The sequence below is a fragment of the Lepisosteus platostomus genome, chromosome 23 (assembly GCF_059453375.1).
Source record: "Lepisosteus platostomus isolate fLepPlt1 chromosome 23, fLepPlt1.hap1, whole genome shotgun sequence".
In the NCBI taxonomy this organism is placed as follows: domain Eukaryota; kingdom Metazoa; phylum Chordata; class Actinopteri; order Semionotiformes; family Lepisosteidae; genus Lepisosteus; species Lepisosteus platostomus.
Window position 1 is genome coordinate 12861992 of NC_142633.1, and position 18976 is coordinate 12880967.

General features: G+C 38.3%; 1 protein-coding gene across 8 annotated transcripts in view; it reads left to right on the forward strand.

The window, feature by feature from the left end:
* Nucleotides 1-18976, forward strand: part of acot7 (acyl-CoA thioesterase 7) — a 92239-nt gene that overhangs the window by 31565 nt on the left and 41698 nt on the right. For all 8 annotated transcript variants that reach the window (XM_088617575.1, XM_088617580.1, XM_088617574.1 and 5 more), the window contains exon 6: nt 60-146. In XM_088617575.1, coding sequence (XP_088473701.1) covers nt 60-146 — 87 coding nt within the window. The remainder of the gene's footprint in view (nt 1-59; nt 147-18976) is intronic.

The window sequence follows — 18976 nt, forward strand, 5'->3', positions numbered from 1 at the left end:
TCTCCAAATTATCTTTATATATGTAAATGTAAGTAGAATTCCCACTGTGTATTTTTAAGATGCCTATACTGTGGGATTCAGCCAGTCCAGCCTGATCCATCTTGTCGGACCATCTGACTGCACTCTGCACGGATTTGTACATGGAGGTAAGGCCTTATGACTTATTATTTGGGAATCCGAACAGTTTCTTGGGGCCCAGGTGAGCTGTTACAGAAATGTGCTCGGTGATTTCAAATACTGTTGAGATATGCTATGTCAATGCAGCAGTGGGATGAAGACATTTGAGGGTTCTGTGTTTTATAAGCTCAAAGGAGGTCACAGGTAATATTCCTCAAAAATAATGATGTTTTCTGGGAACACAGCTTATGCTGTAGAACTCCATGCTGAAAGCTTGGCTGTGAGTTACATATCAACATTGTAACTACTTTGGCTTGTACTCAAATTATGGAGGATTTAACTACAATGTCCCACATAATGGCTTCAAGTTACTCACCCTGAACAGCAAGATTGTTAGTATCTGTACCATAGTCATTTTCTGGCGCACAGCTGCTTATTTTAACAACACATTCCTTTTAAAAGTCAAAGCGTGATGTACTGCATTAAGCACAGCGATCAAAACCTAATTCATGCAAGCTTGAAAGGATGTGCACTACTGTCAAAATATTCCCTTTGAGCACATACAGTAGTTTATGACACCTCACTGTGTCATTCATACTGTATCAAGCTTGAAGTGAGTTTCTGCAATATTTGGGCAAAGTATTAGGCACCTGTATCACATCTATATACCAGGCTATGGAGTAGCCTGAGGGAAATTTTATATTAGGAAAGGGAAAAAAAAACATCTAAAAGGATTTTTAGAACCTTCTGTGGCACTGTTTATTTACTGCTAGGTGACAAACTTCAGGAGACAGAATCATGTTACTAGGGAAACAAGAGGTTAAATCAATGAAGTGGTGGGTTGTGTTGACAGAAAACCTTTTAGGATGACTCCCCTATTAATTCTGTTTTATGCTGTTATCCTAAGGCAGGACATACTTCAATCCTTCAAGAATCTGATGGCATAAAACGAACAATTAATAAAGGCATTCCGAGGCTCTTGTGATTTTTTTCTTTATATCTTCAGACAGAAAAGCCAGAATCTCAGTATTTTTAAGATGGATTCTTTCTCAATTAAAGGTCTTATCTTAAAAAAACGGATAATTTATTCACATAAACTTTACTGGTCCTTTCATTATAGGCTGTTTAGTACTGTAGCCCTGCAGATGTGATGAAGATGTTTTGCCAGTAAAACAATCTCAACATTCCATTAATGTCGAGGTGCAATTTTAAATGAGGAAGTATTTAAAGGCAATTATAACACGCAATTACTGGCTTTCAATGCATTTTTGTTATGTTGGACACATTTCCTGACCCAATTAAAATGCACTCCAATTTTTTTTTTATACTCATCCCTTCTAGGATAGTTGCATTGCATTATCTTAGTTTAGCGACAGTTGCAAATAAATAAAACCTTTGCTAAAGGTGAAAGGATGTCAATTCTGAGACAGCAAAGCAGGTTTAATTGAATGCACACACCACAATGATCAGTGCAAAGCAAACAGCAAATATTGCAGTCAGTGTTTACTAGCTGCTGATGCTACCACGACTCTTTTGCAGTAGCCTCAGAACATACAGTAAACATGTTGAAACGCGCATAATCGAACATAAATAAAATTAGTCCCTGAAATAGCAGGTGTGTTTGTGGGAGTTGCCCTCTTCTGAGTCTTCGGTGGCATGAAGACTCCACTGCTCCCTGCTCTCCACACGAGGTGTTAGATAAGCTTGTGTTGCTGTGTTGTCTGCTGAGCCTGGTGTTCCAGAAGAAAACTCCGAAGGAAAATTGTCCTTGCGGATGAGCCGAGCACTGTGCCACAGAGGTGCTTTAAGGGGGTATTCATCTGCTGTGTGAAAAGAACTACACAGGGGTGTAGTTTCCTCCACTTCTTTTTCTAACAATACCTTAACTATTGCTACCGCCCAACAAGCAGTAACATCTTAAAAAAGTTTCCTTAAACTAATGTGACTGTATTAAAAAAAAACGTTGTCCTGCAAAGGAAAGAAAGGAAAGTCAAAGAAAAATATGACAATAATGACAAACGAAAATAACCTAAATCTTGCATCTTGACTGTACAGGCCCTGTTTTGTTTTTATTGAAAGAACTGTGTACACTGATAATTTGGAAAAATAACTGCCAGGTGCAGACAGGTTTTATGTGTGTGTGAGATTAAACATCCTGGTCCTGATGTCTGTGGCAACACTGGAGTATGTAGACTGTATGCACAGGGGAGCTCTTCTGACTAATTCACAACACAGCTTTAATCACTCCTGTTCTATCAGTCTAAATAAAGCGAACAGCAAGATTTTATACAGGGGTAACAGCTGCCACTTTGTCAACAGGGCATATTGTCTGTGGGTGTTTTCAGTTCATTTTATTGAACCATTTTGGTTTTTAAATGGAGCTTGTGTTCAGATTAGTGGCAGACATATTGACAGCTTGCTCTGAGGAAGTAATCTTTGGTAGACAGCTATTAACCTAGTTATTACAGGTCCTAATACAATCGGCAGAAAGGCCATAAAGGCAGCTCAGGTTTTTAAACTGCCCAACAAGTAATAATACCTTAATTAAATTCCCTTCATGTATAACTTCTTAAATCACTGTTTTGTTTTGAGTACTGTCAGTTCTTCCAAGAAGAAGAAATCTAATTTTCCTATTAAACAATAGTATTATATGATGAGAAGAATGGACAGGATAGAAATGACAGCTGGAAATTGTTGTGGAACAGGACTTAACATTGGGGGCAACTAATTTAAGATGAGCACTCATTTTGTAAGTATGATGTTCCTAAAAACTGAGGGCTCCAATCAGTTATCTTGCCATTTAAAATTCTGTAGAAAATAAAGACAAGAAAAAACTTTTAGACTTCAGACTGGATTACAATTTATTGTAATACTCAATAAGGAGCCTTAGAATAGTCAAATGGTAAAATATGATACTGTTAATATGCGTAGACTAAAATTTAAGATGAACCTTCATGTACATAAGTAAAGAGTCCTTTGGCTGTAAATTGAGATGCCATTGAATCAGATGTAAATTGTTGGTCATTGCCAAAGGGAAACCATTGCCTTTTCTGCTTTTTACAGGCTATGTGATCCTAATGGTTTGTAAATTTTAATCAATCGTTTCTCTAAAAGAAAAACTGATATCTGTTTTCAGTCAATAACATCAGGCACTTATAACAAAATCCCTTGAGAATAGCAGTTCCTGTCATATTGATTGCAGATTTTGTACAAAGAAAAATAGATTAGTATAGGCCAGGGGTCTACATTGAAAGACCCTATATTGAAAACACTCCAAAAAGATTTGATTGATTAATTTTTACACAGTACTGCAGCACTGATTGCATCTGCTTCAGGTCCTATTTTATGCACGAGGAGAAGCTACTAGACAACTGTGTGTCTGAGACTGCTCTATTTTGTGCTAATCCTTTTATCTCTTGCATTTCCCAGTGCTCAAATTTTATGGCAAAGCTCTGGGACATACTGTAATTGTATAGATATTGTAGTACATCAGCTGCTGGATTTCAAACTGGTAGGTTCCAGAGGCCAGTTTTGGTTCTACTGAATAAAAAAGTCCCATTCCATCTATGATATTACCAGAGGAGACTGCCTTCTATAGGAAAATAATGTTCAAAGCCTAAGAAGAACACAGCTGGAATCTTAAAATGCACAAGTAAAACAACTTCCCTTTTTCTTGGGTCTGGTTTTAAAATAATTGTATAGCAAAACATTAAAATGTCAAAATGGTTCCAAATAACGGAAGCCTATGCTCAATGAAAAATACTGAAAAGTGTTTTTTTTTGTGCTGGTCTTGCATCCCTCAATTAAACCGTTGTTTTGAGTGACTTGTTCCCTCAAAGACTTAAATTAAATTCAGCTGAGTTCGATATTTAAGAACACGCTGGGGACTGTTCAACTCTGGTTTCTTTAAAAAGCCTAGTTCCACGCTTGTGGATATAACCAGTATGACAATTGCTTTAGGAGTCCATTGCAGTGAAAGTTATTTGAGATCTAGGGTAGATCTTGCTTGACTTACAAAAATAATAACAATCTTAAGTCTTGGATATTCACTTTCATATAGACAGTACCTACCAATGCTTTTTTCTCTTTTTTGTTACAGTGTACAGTGTACTACAATTTTCCATTGGCTGTTTAGAACATTCAGAACAGAGCCTTCAGTTTGTGTCTTTTACAAAGGCTGTAGCCTGTAGATATAGTGGCAGGGCAGCAGAAGGTTTTAATTGGTCAGTAAAAGGCAGCACCAGGAGAGCTAAGCAGGGCTTATTTTGCCTGTGCAAATAGAAATGTGGAATAACAAGAAAGATAAAGCAACCTGTGAATACACCACCTTGTCACAGAAAAGGGTGATACATTTCTGTGCCATCAACACGGCAGTGTTGCACCTTCATTCACTAGAAGTCTAAAATACCCCAAATCATCTTAGCCATGTCCGGATTTGAATCTTTTAGAATAAAGTCAACCTATCTCATTATTCAGGGAAGTATTCTAAGGCCAGGAAATAAATTGTGCATGTTTTGTGTTCACCAGACATCTCCTGTTATGGATCAGAAGCACTGTATAGGTGAAACTAAGAAATCCTGTCCCAGTTAAGGGTCATTTGTCTGCGTGTGTAGCAGAAATCTACAGCCATCCTATTCATTACAGGAGAGCTTAACTCACAATCCAATCTGTTTATCCTGTTAGGATCCACCGTGTCTTTGGAAATAGCAACTTGGGATTTCTGCCTCTGCCTATGATTATATTGTGCTGTGTATGGCCTTGGAAAAAAATAAATCTAACAAAAAAAAGATCTGAGATCTGAGTTGCAGCAGAATAAAATATGTAATATCCTTTTCACTGACTGATTGCTTTGCCTTTAGAAAAGTGCTGTGTTTAATGAAGCTAGAGAAAGCCCTACAACACAAACACAAGTCAAATGGCCCTTCAACCAGACACTTTAAATTGAAGTAGATTTACCGAAGAAAGAAACAAGACTTGCTAGAAAGAAAATAGTCTTTTCTTCTCTGTAATTTTGTTTTTTTTTTCATTGTGATGGCTTGTTCTATTTTTTTAAAAAGAGCTCCAAAATCACAAGCTGATACCTTATTTCATGTGGAATGGTGGCCTGTTAGTGTAGTCAGCAGCATTTCCTGGGGGAGGTATAAATGAAAAATCCAAGTCATAAATGAATGCACAAAATTCATCCGAACCGCTATTTTAAAAAATGTGATCAAAATATTTGAGTGCTTTTAGTATTTTTCATTATTTCTGGAAAGTTACAATATCCTTTCCAACCCTGAGCAAACATTTCTATATATTGCATTTGACGTTTATCTTCTTTCATGAAATAAGTATTTTAATTGTGCTTATAAATCACTGTCTGAAAAAAACACAACCTAAGCACTATTCACAAAAATACCAAGGACATGTTTATTTGTATGGAGCCCCAGCAGAATAAAATAAGCACCAGTGTCAAGAGCACCTGTTTGGACTGTTGGTGTGAGTATGATTTAGCAGCTTGCTTGTTAAATATTTCACATAAGTCTGAAAAGAGGAAGCTTTTGCGTTTCCCAATATTTATTTAGTGACCAAGGCATTACATAGGGGTAAATTGGCAATAATGATATGTCCCCCACCACATTTTATGCACTCGCAATATTTACAGTGAATATTAGGTCTAATAAGCAAGACATTTTGTTTCAATTGCCTTTTGTTTTTGGAAATTTGTACAAGGCACCAAATAAATGCTTTCATTAGCAAGGCTTTCTGTGGTTCATTAACCTATAACACTGCAGGGTCAAGGGAAATTAATTCTGGTCATGTTTCAGTGCACAGTCATGGTTTCATCAGGAAACAGTCCCATTAGACATGGAATAATAAGGAGAAGTCCATTTAATTGGCTTGTTCTCAAGGTGGATCAAAATGGTGGGCACGTAGGGTGATTCCTGCAAAGAGCCTTCCCCTCTTATTTTTTATAGGCTTCTCTCTCCTGTGTCTTAAGACAGGCAAGCATTTATCCAAACACACAATCAAAAGCAATCTCTTCTCATGCATTCAAAGGATTAAAATCTGTCTTGGCTAATCATAGTTCCCTTTTCTGCCCTGATTTATTTGACATTTTCTTTACAGAGAAATTTCAGCTTTTTATACCGTCTTCCTCACTCTTTCCAGGCTCACACAGGTCACCTTTTCCTTCAGAAAAATATTGATTGCACTCTAGCTAGAAAAATGATGGAATTGTTAAAAATCGGTAAGAAATCTCGACAGCAGAGTTGTCGCATTCCAATATACAGTGCGCATCCTTAATTTATATAACAGAGGTATTTTTTGCAAAACTTTTCAGGACATTTAAAAAGCAACGTTTATTCCAAAATTTACTTTATCTAGCCTACAATGGCAAAAAAGGTGGTTTTAATGCTTCATTTTCAGTCTACTGAAAGTTTCTAACTACAGTAGTTAAATGATGCATGATCCAAGACTCTCTTGGTGGGTTAACTATGCACTTTCCATACCAGAAGAGCTAAGCAATTGATTTGTTGGCTTTAAAACTTATATAACTGAGGCTAAATCTAAAACACTACGCCTCTTAAATTCTTAATCGATCTTTTCTGTTATGATTCAAGTCCATTCCTCTATATAATCCAGATTTCACAACTGGTTGCTGAACTGACGCTTGTAATGAACACACTGTGATGTTGTGTTTATATTGACCACCCATCAGAAATGGTTCAGGTGGTCATTGACTTCTTTTTCAGATGATTTTGTTTCTTATAATCAAGAGGCTTTAACGACAGGGCATTGAGGTCATTCTCAGAATCTTTAAAGACCTTTAAACCATTAAAGTTTTTGCATGGGGACTTTCCTGGAGCATGAAAGTTGATGTTAATGGTCAAAATGCCCAGAATCTGTGTGTCTGGAAAAGAGATTGGTGAAGAAAGGGATTATTCATGCTGGGATGTGAAACTCCACTCCCAGAATTTGTACGCAAGTATGTTTCAGTAAAATGTTTTGCAAGTATAGGACCAATCAGATTAACGTTATGCTCTAATTAACTGTCCAATTTACCTTAAAATCAGGGCCCTGCAGCAGATATAATCTAAACTATTAAATCGAGACCCCTGCCAGGTATTCTCACTGATTGTACCAGATACATGTCAATCTCGGATTGTTAAAATGCCTGAGAATTAGAAGAAAATTCTTTGTTGTTACTCAAGCCAATGCCTGAAATGAGACTGATTGCAGTTTCCACTGGAAAGAGCACTCAAAGCTATTAGATGGGTAAAGCTCAACAGGATAGAGAAGAAATATGGAATCCTGTTAGACAGCATGTGGATGTGTTGTAGGAACCAAGCTGATGCAAAATCTGATGAATTGCTAAAGAGATGAAGCAAACAGAATCCTGTTGGGAACTGGGATCAGACAAGTACGGAGGCTATTATAACACAACACCACAGAACTGGGTTCCCCTCTAGTTTTAAAAGTGTTTACCCTGTGTCCTCGACTTCCTATCCTTCTTTTAAAAAGGACATATATCCCCCATGTGCTGAATCTATCCCCCATGTGCTCAAATGCTATCTCTGGCATTTGAGATTGGTATTGTATGTTCAAAATCATTGATTGAGAGCAGTTTAATCAAGGAATTAATCTGGACATTGTTTCTTCTGTTCTTCCCTTCAGGAGATGAACCCAGTGTAGCTGCCCCTCATAGTATATAAATGGGTTTCACCATTTTTATTTAGGTTGGAGGACTATTTATATTTTCCAGGAAATGTGCCCATACAGTTATTCTGGCATCCCCAACAGTTGTAAATCTCAGAGATAACCATCTAAACCATCCACCTACTCTACTGTTACAATCAGAGCTTTCTTATATACTATAGCTAATGCGGAGGCGTTGCTAGAAATATCTTACACCGTTCAAATGAATACAAGAGGAGGTCATTTGCTCCATCTAGCTCATTTGGTAGTTTGGATATTTGGTCTGGATAAGGATCCCATCCAGCTGCTTCTTGAAGGAAGCCAGCGTATCGGCTTCAACAATATGGTTGGCCAGTTTCTTTCATAACTCTGTACCCATTTAGATAAAAGAGTGCTAACTGCTTTGAGTGTTTAAAGCACTTCTGCTTAGCTTCCATGTTTGTTCACTGCTTTGTGTCTCACTGTTATTCTTTTTAACTACGTCCACTGTGTTGAGGATTTTGAAGGTGTGTGTAAGGTCTTCCCCTACTCCTTTCTGTTCAAGACTGAAAAGATCAATTCCTTCAGCCAGTCAGTGTAGGAACATTCCTTTAAGGCCTAGAATTCATCTGCTTGCTGTCATCTGGACTGATTCTGAACATGGTGTCCTACGTTGTATAGAATATTCTTATACTGTAGATGTTAATTCTTCACTTTTGTCTACACATCCTTGACATTGTCCACTATGGGGTAGGATACCAACTGCTGTCTTATTACTTTATTTCCTTCATAACTAAAAAATGATTCTGATGATTTAGAGCACAAAGTCTGGAGGAGGTATGCGGAGGTTCTATTTCAAATTCTCCTTTGTTTTTAAAGCTGTAAAACGAATGAAACCGATTTCAAGCATCCTTTCTATGGTGAAGTGTTCACGTCAGAAAAGCAGATTCTATTTTACCGACTCTTTTCACAAACCTGGCTGGATAGTAATTACTGTTTCAAAAAAATGAAAAAAAATGTGTTCAGGAGAAGAAGTAGGAACACACATAAAAATAACGGATGAAGTGACCTGGCAACCAAAGCTGTTTAGTAAACTATTTACAGCGATTCTTTATCATCTATTAAGCAATTCAAATTGGATTGATAAAGTTGCGGTTTGTGAAGAACCATAGAGTGTAGATGTGCAGGCTGAGCAGACCACAGCCCTGTAAAGAAGAAGACGGTGCATTTAAACAGCCAAGACGATAAGACTGCTCATCTTCTGCCCCAACACCAACAATTACTTTTCTTCCAGCCCGTTTTTGTGAAGCATGAAGTAAGGAAGGCAACTAATCTGGGAAGGCTATTCCAGTACTGTCTACTAGATATACTGATGCTGTCAAGTGTCTTAGTATTCATCATGCTGCTTGATGAAAGAACGTTCATAGAAACGTTTTATCAATGCAAGTATTTGCAGCATGTTGCCCTACAGGGACATTTTAGTGCCTTCTCTACATCATACTTTAGAAGCACTGCAGCAGAATATTTCTTCCATTGGTAAGGTGAAAAGGCTTAGCTGCTCAAATACAGCAGATTCTCCTTGCTTGTATTTTTTCCTCTCACTGTTTAGATGAGATGGCAGCTTTGATTCACTTGATACCATTCATTCAGATGAATTACAGCGACTTAATGCCTCCGCTTAATTGAAATGATCAATTTTGGTTGAGTTCAGTGGCAATGCTTTCCTCCCTCCTTCACATTCCTGCCGGGTCTTTCAGAATGGGCTTCTATCTGAACTTGTGTTACAGAGGACTTGCTCAGCAGAGAATCTCTCTGTCCTGAGGGAGAAAAATGAGATTTCCTCCTCGAAAACGACATCTTGTCAGCAGGTTGCAGGTGAGGGTGCCTGTCCTTTGCTGTTTTATTGGTCGTTTTTATTATTTCCAGACAGCTAGTGCTGTGCCGGTCATGCTAGATGGAGCTACCCCTGCTAGTTAAAAGCTGGCAGAAAAATGGGGGGGATTTTCTGGCTGTAATTTTCTTCATCAAATGCTCCAGCCTGCCCTAGAATGGAAAGGCTTTATGAACCCCTCTTTCCCACAGACAATGAACACACAGTGTTGTGTCAGGTCATCGCGAAAGGCTGTGGAATTCTTCCATTTATCCTACACACTCTTCTCTCCACCCCCCTCTTTCCTCTTATTAGGGAGGCTTTTTGCTAGTTTCCATGGAAACCTAGCTTGATCACCACAGGCTCTGAAAGGCCGCAATGTTCAAGTCTAAATTTAAACAATTAAACAAATAGATAGGAAAAATAAAGAAAGGTTTCTGTCTGTGATGTCACCAAGTGGCCCAATGGTGAAATAATTTGTGAAATGTTTGTTTCTATTTGTACATATCAATTGTCTTTATATTTTTTTAATCTACAGTGCCAGTCTTCATTTGTATTATGTTGCCATGCAGTAATACAGAGAAATCTGCACAATAGCTTTTCTGTAAAAAAAAATCTGCAATTCTGTGGAATTATAGTATGCACCTTTTAACAAAGGTCCAAAGTCACAGAAAACACTCTCAAACATTTCTTATCTCTATAGAAATGTATGTATACTGTATGTGAGAGGTTTGTGTTAGCATTTGTGTCTGTTTGTGTCAGCCCCTAAGAGCTATTTTTAGTGCTCAGTTGGCTTTATTTCTTTTTGAGTGTGTTACTCTCTGCGTTTAAGGCCTCTCTGTTTGACAAGGCAGTAGATTAATTCAGTGCCCAGTGGAATTAGCCTCCTGACTTTTGGAATTTGGTTAGTAACTGCTTTAGAAGGAAGTGGCTGAAAGTAGTTGATTAAATCAGATGACCAGTAAATCCCTTACTAATGGGAGATTACAACAGATGCTCTTCACAGCACAAAAGGCCACCCGTGCTTTAGCAGCTAAGGGAACCTTTCATTACTTTTGCAACAGAATGTCAAGAAGTGAACCTTAAAAAAAAGACCAAATGTTTTTGGATGAAGTGGGTCACCATAATATACACCACCACAACATAATGGAAAATCTCCTGGAGGTATTTTGTCTTTAATAATACATTTTTGCATGAAACATAACAACAGAACACCAAAACAGATGTTTATTTTATTTGTCTTTCCAATAAAGCCTTATTGGAAAATTAGAAAAGGTAAAAAATTGACAGTTTACAATTAAGCATAATGTAAACATAATATTTAAATTCAGCAACATCTTACAGATTGCTGTCTACCACTTGTCTTCAGGTGAAAAAACTGAGAAAGTACATTTAATCGTGCACCAGTAGTGTTTAAAAAGTAAAGTTTTAAATTTTATGGCAGTTACATTTTCATTTATAATTAAATAGGGAAAAATGGCAAAATGAGTGAAGAAACATGTAAAATAAAACAACACAGATATAGCAAAAGGGGATTCCACTAATGTTTTCTGTATCCTTATAAACATTATACTGTATATCTCTATGTGTATGTATACTGTACAGTATATACAGTATAAGATACTAGGACCAATACTAGTATTTCTAGTACTGTTAGTGTTTTTAAGCTTAAAATGTTCCTTAACAGTCAAGCAGGTGCAGCCAGGAACTGGATAAACATCCATTAAACTAACAGATCGCTGTGAAAATGCAGCTGGCGGATTTCCAGTAGACCTCATAAAAATAATTACAGTGGTGAGCCAGGTTTCATCAGTCACAATTCAGAAACAGTGAGAGTCATATTTTGTCTTGAGTTTCTTTGTAAATGAGTCTGTTTGCAAATAAAGGCTCTTTCGGGAAGCGGGTGGCAGTCAATGATCCATACCAAGACTCGTTTTTGTCCACTTGCCAAATTATTAATTCTTTTTCTTTTTGCCAGATTTGCTTTTGGGACTTCAGAACGGTCTCTGCCATTTGCCCAGCACTTATTGGATCTCCTGACAAACATAAACCATGTCTCTGCCTGCTGGGGCAGTCCTGCCACCCACAGGATAGGGATCTAAGCTCTTAAAGCAGACGATTCCATTTCTACATTTTGCCTTGATTGCAGTTCTGATCTCCCAGCTTCTGTTAAATGGTTCAGAAATAAAAACATATGTAACACGACAGCTAATGGATGTTGCCTTAAAAAGAAGCCTATTGTTGTATTGATTCCTCTATGGCACAGCTATAGTTTCCCCACCTCATTCATGCATAAGGAGCCTTGAGGAATTTAGCTTTCTTTAATAGTGTTATGTAGTTAATTTATATACTGTAAGGTATCTACCAGCAACTAAATCAGCATATGGTCTCTTACCATTTTGCCACCTTTTTTATGTTCTTACGTAAAGGCTTTGCATTATAAGAATGTAAGAATTCCTTGTATTGAAGATTGAAGATTGTGAATTCTTGAATAGGGTCTCCTCGTAGTCTTCACTCTAGGGCACTGGAATGCTGTTTGCAGTCGGGTACATGCACTGTGCACTGTGGAGTTTTTAAAAAATATATTTAAAAATTCTTCAGCTCACAGAACCGTTGAGTGTGAAATATTGACAATTCCCCCCCACCCCCCCACCCCCGTTTCTCATGTAAGCCCTTTTGCTTCAACTTTTGTTTTTTTTTGGATGCCTTTCTGTGTTTTTATAATATTAGGGAAAGAAATGATGCATACTGACCTCGATTAACATTGAATTTCATCTCATTAACAAAAACTAAGAGCAAGAAAACTATGGGACTACTGCGTAGCATACTCACTTAAAAAAAACCTTTTCCATGCTTTGAAATTATGTCTTAAATTCAGCCTCCATTCCTGTAAGAATCAGGCCTGACCTAGCAGTGGGATCTGTGGTAACCATGACAGCACTTACGATTTGTGGAAGTGGATTTTGTAAACAATTAAAATAACATCACAAATAACCTCATATGCGCACATGAGGGCCCCCAGTCGACCTGTAGCCGTGGAAAGAAAAGAGATGCCGAGGGAAGGACAGAAGCATACAGATATAAAAATATTTTCAAAATATAAAATATTATAAATAAGAGGAAGACATTCTAGTCCATCATGCTTGCTTTGTTGCAAACATCTTTCTGGACTAAAGATTTGATGTAGATGTTGTTTTTATGGTCCCAAGAAAATAGTTTTAACAGCATGGCTTGGAAGTTTATTCCAGCTCACCCCTTCTGTTAAAAAGAGCCTCCTCTTCCCAGCCCTAAATACACTTTCCTGTGACTTCCAGTAGTGCCCTGGTCTTTTTGTTTAGCATATGCAGGGGTATTCTAATTTTTTGATTGAGAAGATATATAAAAGATGGGGGATTTTATGGGGAACGCAGAAACGGTCTTCCACATCGGTTTAGAAAGAAATAAGCGCACATTGAAAAGAGTGCTACAAGTAAATGTGTTACTGTTCAAAGTGTGTGAGCCTGACGCTGTGTTATCAGAATAGAATTTCTCATTCCAAGAGGATCCTAAATCATTAGTTTCAGTTCCATCTCCTTTTGTCTGTGGGAAGCATTTGTTCCATAACACTGACTCGCTCCACAGATGGAGACATTTACAGCAGTGTGGTTATCACTATTTATATGGCGGACAAATGGAAATATAGTATTAATTTGAATGCTGCTTCATATCTATTCCACAAAACAGTTAATGGACAGTTAATTGTCTTTTAGTTATTTCAAGGCATATTTGGTTGCATTTCTTGCAGTTATTTGTGCACATGAAGGGTTATCTGGGGTCAACTCAGCTTGCTTCACATGGTTTGGAGGAAAGAGGGTCTCTCAGCCCACTAATTGACAATTCCTATTTGGGATGTCAGCTTAAAAGGAGGATGAGAACACATTTGAGTAGTTGTTTATACTAAAACTGCACTGTAAATAAGACTGCTAGCCCTTTCTGACAACATGAGCAAGACCTGTTGCTATAGTAACTGTTCATTACGAAGCAGTTCAAGCTTTTTAATTATCAGAGTTGAGATAAAAAACACTTTCTGGAGAGAAAAAGAAATAAGAAAAGATCACATTTACAGGTCTAAATTTAGCTCAGTTTCTGAGGTTGGTAATTAAGGCCTCTGGAGTAGAAATCTGAAAGGCGACTGTGACTGCAGCTGCTAAGGAGAGCCTGTTACTGTTGTGTTTGGTGCCAGAGCTTGCCTGAGAGCACTGCACAGGAAAATTTGGGGTAATCGTCACAAAGAATCTAATCACTGCAACGTTTGCCCTTTGGCAGACTTGGTTCTTCTGGTATTTATTTTCTTTTCCCATTGATCAGTGAGCTCCCAACACCCCCTGCCTCAGTATACAAGCTGTAGAGCCCCATACCTTCCTGTGGCCACACAGTGGAGAGCTACTTGCTTTCTCAGCCTGCCTTGTCCTCTTTTTTTTATTTACTGCTCCGAAATAAGTACACAGCAGAATTCCCTCTCAATTCCGCACGGACCTACTGTAGCTCCTCACAGTGTCAGGGGAGAGCTGTGGGGGGTGTCATCATGATAATCATAGTAATCATGGTCACTACCACACCAGCCCTTCGTTGACAATTGGAGCTGCGGATGAAGCCTTTATTTCCCCCAAGCTAAACAAGTGTGTGCAGCCCCCTTCCACTCTAATGCACATCATATACCTGACCTGGACTCTGTTTCCAGGCAATGTCTGGCAAGTTTTTTTACTCCTTCCTTTGGAAGAGTAAACCAACGTCCAACCATCCCGTCCAGAGTCTCTGCTCCACTTTTGACTCCATTGCGACCAGTCGGGATATAAATCTTAAGCACCACCCTTGCAAAGTGAGGGGGCCTTATGAACAAATCCAGCATGGGTCAATAAAACCTGCCCTTGTCCAGCTGTCAAGATACAAGAGTCCAATTTTCCTTCTATATCCAGTCCGTCACAGATAGAATGAGTTTTTGGCCAGGAAACACTGGTTCATCACAGAGAAATGAAAACCTCGTATATCAGTACAGGTCTAGACTCCCCCACTCAGTGCTGGCCTGTGTAAGGCACACCGTGGAAGCCTGTTGAGGCAGTAAACTGCTGTGATTTATGGCTGGTGCTGACAGGTTGGTCCTGAGAGTGGGCAGATTAATTTGAAGAGGGCTAGGGTGTGCAGCTCCAGACATGGAAATAAATCAGGGTTAATGGCATCTGGTAACATCACTTACACCACCTCACTGGAAGAAATGATGGACACAGAGGGGAGTGTCCAGCCCATGAAACTAGCTACAGTCTTTCAACATGGATGAAAGATTGGAATTTTCTATTAGATATTAGATAATTTTCTGTTATTCTAATGTTTTAAATTATGTACTTTTTTCACATGATGGTTAGCAAACAGTGTGTCGGTTCTGGTTTTCTACATGAGTTTCCAGGAGACAGGATTCCAACAGAATGCTCAGTATTGAATATCTTAGCTGACAATCGCAGACATCAGTTGTACGGGTGATAGGCATTTCAGCAAGCACACTTTGTATTGATCACTGCAAGTCGGTATTTCAGTACGTCAAAGTATATAGATTAAATGTGATGTAAATCAGAGCATTGATCCTAAGCATGTCATGAATTGGGAGTGACTAGATGACCTGACACTGTGCCCTTTAATAAATCACTAATGCTAAAGGAGCCCAAGTACTGCAAACATTCAAATGTATAACACTAATGTGTGAAAAAAAGATGGAAGGAAAGCCTAACTATAGTGTCCTAAGGAAACATCTTTTATTTCTGTACCACAGGTTTATTTTTTGCAAGGTTAATATAGGCAGAAAGACATTTATAGCCATTTATCAAATCCTCTGGGACAAAAGTAAAACCTCTGTTCTTTCTCAGGTAGACTCACTAGGGCAGAATGTTTCAGCAAGTCCAACTTTAAGATTGCAATAAATGGGAGATGTCTCATAGTGTCCTTGTGTTGATCCCATCTACAATGATTCATACCCACTGTCACAGTCCTTCTGAAATCTGCAACTCTCTGTAGAGTTTTAATTTACTGCTTCTGCAGGGACTCCACTTGTTCGCTACATCGCAACAGCACTGAGCAGTGAAATTACAGGTGTGACGTTTGGGAAATGCAGTTTCATACAGTGGACACTTTCATGTGAACCAATCAGTTTATATTTGTTTGGTTTCTTTCCATTTCTTATTTAGGCTTGCATTAAAGTTTTTGTTTTACCTACTATCAACTATCTACATACATTTTATATCCTCTTCAAGTACTTAACAATCAGGCTTTTTTTCTTAACACTAAATTAATTTTTCCCTACAATCCGGTTATCACTTTATGTATATACCACGTTTTAACCGAGTTTAACTGAATTTTATTAACAGAGGTCAAGTTGAAATAAAGTCTATCTGCTATTGTCTCTGATGTAAAATATGTGTACTTACTGTGTGGTGTTTGTATGTTCTCCCCATGTTCACATGGGTTTCCTCCCACAGACCAAAGACATATCGTACTAGTAGCTTAACTGGGCTTCTGGGAAATTTGGCCCTGGTGTGAGCATGAGTGTGTTTGTGTCTGTGTGTCGTGGCATCCCGTCTAGGGTGCACCCTGACTTGCTCCCTTTGCTAGCTGGGATAGGCTTTGGCTCCCCTATGACCCTGAAGTGGATGAAGCAGTTAGAAAATAGAAGATTATGCCTATTTAAAAAAAAGGATGTCAGCGTCATTTGGCCAGTAAAACTCCACTGAGCAGCATGACTTTGTTTTATGATTTCACTTTCCATATTTTGGTTTAAATACAGTATTTTTTACTGAGCATATATAGCCTACAGGTCAGTCATTAGGCCATTTATGTTCCTACTCAATTTCTAAATAGCATTTGTATTTCAATTTAAGCACATGAATTGCCTGCTAGGAACAGGGAAAGGAGGCCACTTGATGTCAGAGCACTGCTGGCAGTCTGCAGCTCTCCAGGGACTTGCCTTCATGCTCTAACCTCTTCTTACTGTGCTGTCACCTCTAGCCCAGCCCCCTCTGCTGCACGAGTGACTGAGAACCATGCTGGAGCTAAAAATAGAACATTAATTGGACACAGAACAAGCAGCGTCTTCCAAAGCTTCACAACTGACCTTTGGCAAACAACTTCCTGCGGTCAGTGGAATTCTGGGTAGATCAACATATGAATCACTCTTATTGTCTCAGTTAACCCCTCCAAAAACAAAAAGATAAGACCAGAGGTAAAATAAAGGGCTTTATAGTCATAATCATCAGTTACCCTATCCTTTTCAAACCCATACTGGTCTATTCTTCTCTTTAGAACTATGAAGCCATGCGTGATTGTTTTTCTGAGTTTTTAATGGATTGGCATGCAGCTGATAGTGGCAATGTTTAGCTTGTGTATAACCATGAAGGGCCAAGAAAGATTATCTTTCTTTCTAAGAAGTAGTAGTAGAAATAGGTGTTAGGGAGCAACAAATTGTGTCCTTTCTGTTGCGACTGAGACACAATTAAACAGTTTGCTTCTGTGACTTACAGTATGTATATTTTTTTTTACGTATGGCTGAGGTAGAACAATGTGTTTAAATATTTATATTGTGTCAAAAAGAGCTTTTACAATGCTGCCAAAATACAAAGCCTGTAAGGAGTCAAACGGGACAACATGCTTGACTTTTTTAAAGTTTATGCTACCAACTTAGGGTAAAAACTATTTACCTTTCTTAACAGGGTTAAAGCATGTTAATCAGATTAAACCAAAAAATCACCTGAAATGACCAAATAAACGTAAGATAGCCCGTCTCCAACTGTGAAAGCAGTAAAAACAAGAAGAAAGTGTAAAGAAACAAGTAAAATAAATACATTTCATCCCTGTAGATACAGTATGTGCATTTGCAGCAGCTGTCATCTTGTATAAGAGGAATAAATATAATTAGAAGAATCAATATCATTATTAGAAATCCCCTTCACAGTTTTATGAGATGACAACCAGATGTTCAGGGCACTCCCTCAGCAGTTAATAGACATGGAAATGGCGGGGGCAGGATCAGCATTAATGAGTCTCGTACCTTGACTCCTGAGCGTCATTTTCATGTTCCTGGTGCGTGCTCTGGGCAATGACAGTGACATTATACTGGAGAGCTGTGCAGAATTGTAACATGTCAGGGAGCTGAGAACAGTCAGGGCTGGGAATAATAACGAAGCCCATTTTTAAAGGCTAACTGCTATGCTCCCCAGAGGAACTGCAAGATTCTTCAAATGCTTTAAAAAAAGTTTATCGCGGAGCGAGGAAAGCATCTCAATGACCAGGGCTCATTATTTACTTCTAAAAAGGGTCATTGCTTTGTTGGAAATGGAAAGAGAAAGTGTAATACACATTTGATTGTATCATTCTAATTTAAGTCCTGTGAAGTCCTGATTCCCATATCAGCCCCTATGGAATGACAATTATTAGATTTATCAAGTGTAATCTGATCACTCGAACAATATTAATCCCAGAAAGGCTTGTTCATGCATTGTCTGATCAGGAAGATCTTTTCAATACAAGCCTCAATACCACATCCCTTCAGTCTGCTTTCACGAAGCTCCCATGATATTAAAATTAAATACACAGTGTGTTCAGGTGGTAACAAAATACCCCACAACAGCTCTGTTCTCCTTATTAGTGTTCAACAATTCAAGAAATTGTATACAAGGCATGGATGCATACCTAGAGAAGTACCAGTACCCTTCTTAATGGATGACATTAGATTTATTGTTCCTCTTGAAATTGTAACACACAAGGCTTTTCTCTCTAGCATTCCCTATTGATTATAGAGGAATACTGAATTATTTTCAACAGAAAGAGCTATTACTCAGCTGTAGGCAGTTGGTGCCTGTTCAGGACTGGTGAACTGAATCTCCAAGATTTATTTTGCAGTTCCTGAATTTCCTGGGACACTCTTCTGGCTTTGCATTATGATGCATGAGGGCCTATGTTGATATGAAATATTATTTAGTTTATTTCATGCTCCTTAGTCTTATCAAGCTTCCCAACCATTCAAGGAACAAATACTTGTAAGTAACAAATGCCATAAGGGCTAAAAATCTGAAACTGATGCTAACAGTATTCAGTGGGTTTCAGGATCTAGAAATGTGCACACACACATCTGTGCACACAAGCAGGCCTGCATTTCTTTTAAGATGGATCTTCTTCTAAAACCAAGATCCACAACTCCTAGTGGAGAAGAAAAAGGAAAATGTGTGAATGTATTACTGAAAAAACCCGAATCAGTCATAACACTTGGAAAGAAAAACATGTGTTCAAGATGATTACTTCCTAACCCCACACAAA